Genomic DNA, 2,527 nt, shown 5'->3' on the forward strand with positions numbered 1-2,527 from the left:
CGATCCTGAGCCGGAGCCGATGAAGTTGGAACCAGAGCCGGAGGATGATTCTGAGGAGGAGCCAGTGGAGGCCGAGTCCGAGCCGGATTCTATGGATTCTGAGTCCGAGTCGTCCGACGATTCGTCCGAGTCCTCGGGATCTGACCCGAACTGGTTACCCTAGGGTTTAGCCTTGACCATAGTTAGGTTTAGGGCCGACACTTTTTGGAGAAGCCCTTCTTAGGTTTAGTACCCTGACCGCCCGAGCCACATACCCCTTTTTGATGTTAGTAGCCGCTGACCCGTTTTGATTTATGTATGTCGCTGTTAATGAATATTGTAAATCCCTTTGATTAATGTAAGTATGTATTTATGATGTCTGTTGCTATCCCTGGTCATGTTTCAATATGTAAGGGTGTATGGTTGCTTCCGCATGTGTATTATTCTCTGTTTTGGATTTTGGGTCGGCAACGCGTCTTAGGACGTCGCACCAATACGACCGACGAAGGGGTTGTCGTGTGCCGTAGGGTTCGGGGCGTGACATCCCCTGTTGATTTGGTATCAGAGCAAGGTTAGCTCGATCCAACTCGGTCGAAGTCTGGAGTGATAAGGAGAGATGACTTTAGGTAGCTAAATAGGGAGACTTGTGTGCTATGTGTACCGCCAGACTATTTGAATTGCGTGATTGAGTGATTGTTGTGAATGACCCGTAAAGTGCAGGTGCAGCAGGACCCGAGATAAGTACGCATATCCCTTTGATTGAGACCTTGTGTTGCTTGTGTTTGACCGCCTGCTGAGTGATTGATTGTTGTGATTATTGCCTAGGACCTTTAGACTGGCCTAGTTTGGCCTAGGTCTCTAATTCCTGAATGGAATTATAGCAGGTAAGTGAGTAGTGAGAAAACCCATAAGGATGAGCAGAGGAATGGGGACAAGAGGACAATCGAGTGCAATGGGCCAAGAGGCAAGAGACCCAAGGCTTGATGCGGTCATTCAGACGCTGCAGGAAATAGGGAATTTGATGGGAAGGCAGGCTCAAGAGAGGGCCGCCAATATTGCCCAAGTTGCTGAGGCCGCAGCGACTGCTACTGTTAATGGGAACCAGGCCCATCAAGGGCAGGCTCAGGTGGTCGTGAATAGGCAAATGCACCAACTGTTGGAACAATTCCTAAAGTTAAAGCCGCCGAAGTTCGACGGAAAGGGTGACCCCGAGGCCGCGCCACGTTGGGTGGAAGAGTTGGAGAAGGCCTTCGAAGTTCTGGGTTGCACCGAGGCCGAGAAGGTGACCTTGGCCGTGTATCAGTTGCAGGAGAATGCCAATGACTGGTGGAAGGCCACCAGGGGAAGAGTGTTACCCGAGGGTACTGCCCAGACTTGGGCCGTGTTTAGTGAGAACTTCTATGGAAAATACTTCTCTGAGAGTGCCAGGGAAAGGAAACTAACAGAGTTTATGAGACTCCGCCAAGGACAGATGACTATAGACCAGTATGAGGCGGAATTCGCAAGGCTGTCGAAGTTCGTGCCTAGGATGGTTGAGGACCCACAGGATAAGGTCCGAAGGTTCTGGGATGGGCTGAAGCGGACCTTCAAAGCCAGATGATTTCACTGAATACCAGGGACTATGGAGAAATGTATGAGCGAGCTCAGGCAATAGAGGGGGATCAGATGGACAGGGTCGCTGCTTCTGGATCGCGGTTCGCCCCGGCTAAGGACAACCGCCGCTTCGGAAAGAGGCCGATGGCGGGAAACAGACATTTTGTCCCTCCCGTTAGGAAGAACATCGGGAAGCCGAACCACCCGCAGAATCGGTTTGGGGCTTGTTTCAAGTGTGGGAGCCTAGATCACCAGATAAGGAATTGCCCTCAACAACGTCCAACATGACCGCCAATGCAAGCTCAGTCGCCCCGGGTTGGAAATCAGACCGGAAATCCCCCGCCGGCCATTCAGGGTAGACCGCCAGCCCAAGGAAAGGTGTATGCGATGGCGCGAAGGGAGGCTGAGGACACGCCAGGCGTGGTCACAGGTACGGTCTCTCTCTGTGATCATGCTGCGTATGCCTTGTTTGATCCGGGAGCATCACACTCGTTTATATCAGAGCAGTTTGTTAGATTGATTGGTATAGAATCGGTTATGCTTGAGATTATGCTTTGTGTGACGACCCCGCTGAATGATAAGGTGTTAGTCTCGTTAGGGTGTCATAACTGTAAGATAGTAATTGGGGGTAGAGAGGAAATGATAGACTTGGCAGTATTGACCATGTTCGATTTTGATGTGATTATCGGAATGGATTGGCTAGTTAAGCAGAAAGTCGTGATGGATTGCAGTAGCAGGGTGATCCAATTCAATCCGATTGGACATCCTAGATTTGAGTTTCAGGGAAACCGAGGAGGAACCTCGATCCCTTGGATTTCTTCTCTTGAGGTGACCAAGTTGTTGGATGAGGGTTGTGAAGGGTATTTGGTGAATGTGGTTGATCCGACAGTTGCGGAGCCAAAATTGGAAGAGATACCCGTGGTGTGCAATTTTCCTGAAGTCTTTCCTCAGGAAT

At 50.4% G+C, this 2,527-nt stretch overlaps 1 protein-coding gene across 1 annotated transcript; it reads left to right on the forward strand.

Annotated features, from left to right (window-relative positions):
* The first annotated feature begins 904 nt into the window (after positions 1-904).
* Positions 905-1,579, forward strand: LOC115662164 (uncharacterized). Its single transcript, XM_056305248.1, has one exon. The coding sequence runs from the start codon at positions 905-907 to the stop codon at positions 1,577-1,579; it is 675 nt and encodes a 224-aa protein (XP_056161223.1).
* Positions 1,580-2,527: the final 948 nt, after the last annotated feature.

This window comes from Syzygium oleosum, unplaced genomic scaffold (assembly GCF_021117445.2).
Source record: "Syzygium oleosum isolate NSW1041296 unplaced genomic scaffold, Sole_v2.1 Sole_v2.36, whole genome shotgun sequence".
Classification (NCBI taxonomy): domain Eukaryota; kingdom Viridiplantae; phylum Streptophyta; class Magnoliopsida; order Myrtales; family Myrtaceae; genus Syzygium; species Syzygium oleosum.

Bases quoted from the DNA above. Each gene is read 5' to 3' on its own strand.
- LOC115662164 (XM_056305248.1), top strand. From the start codon at position 905: ATGGGGACAAGAGGACAATCGAGTGCAATGGGCCAAGAGGCAAGAGAC.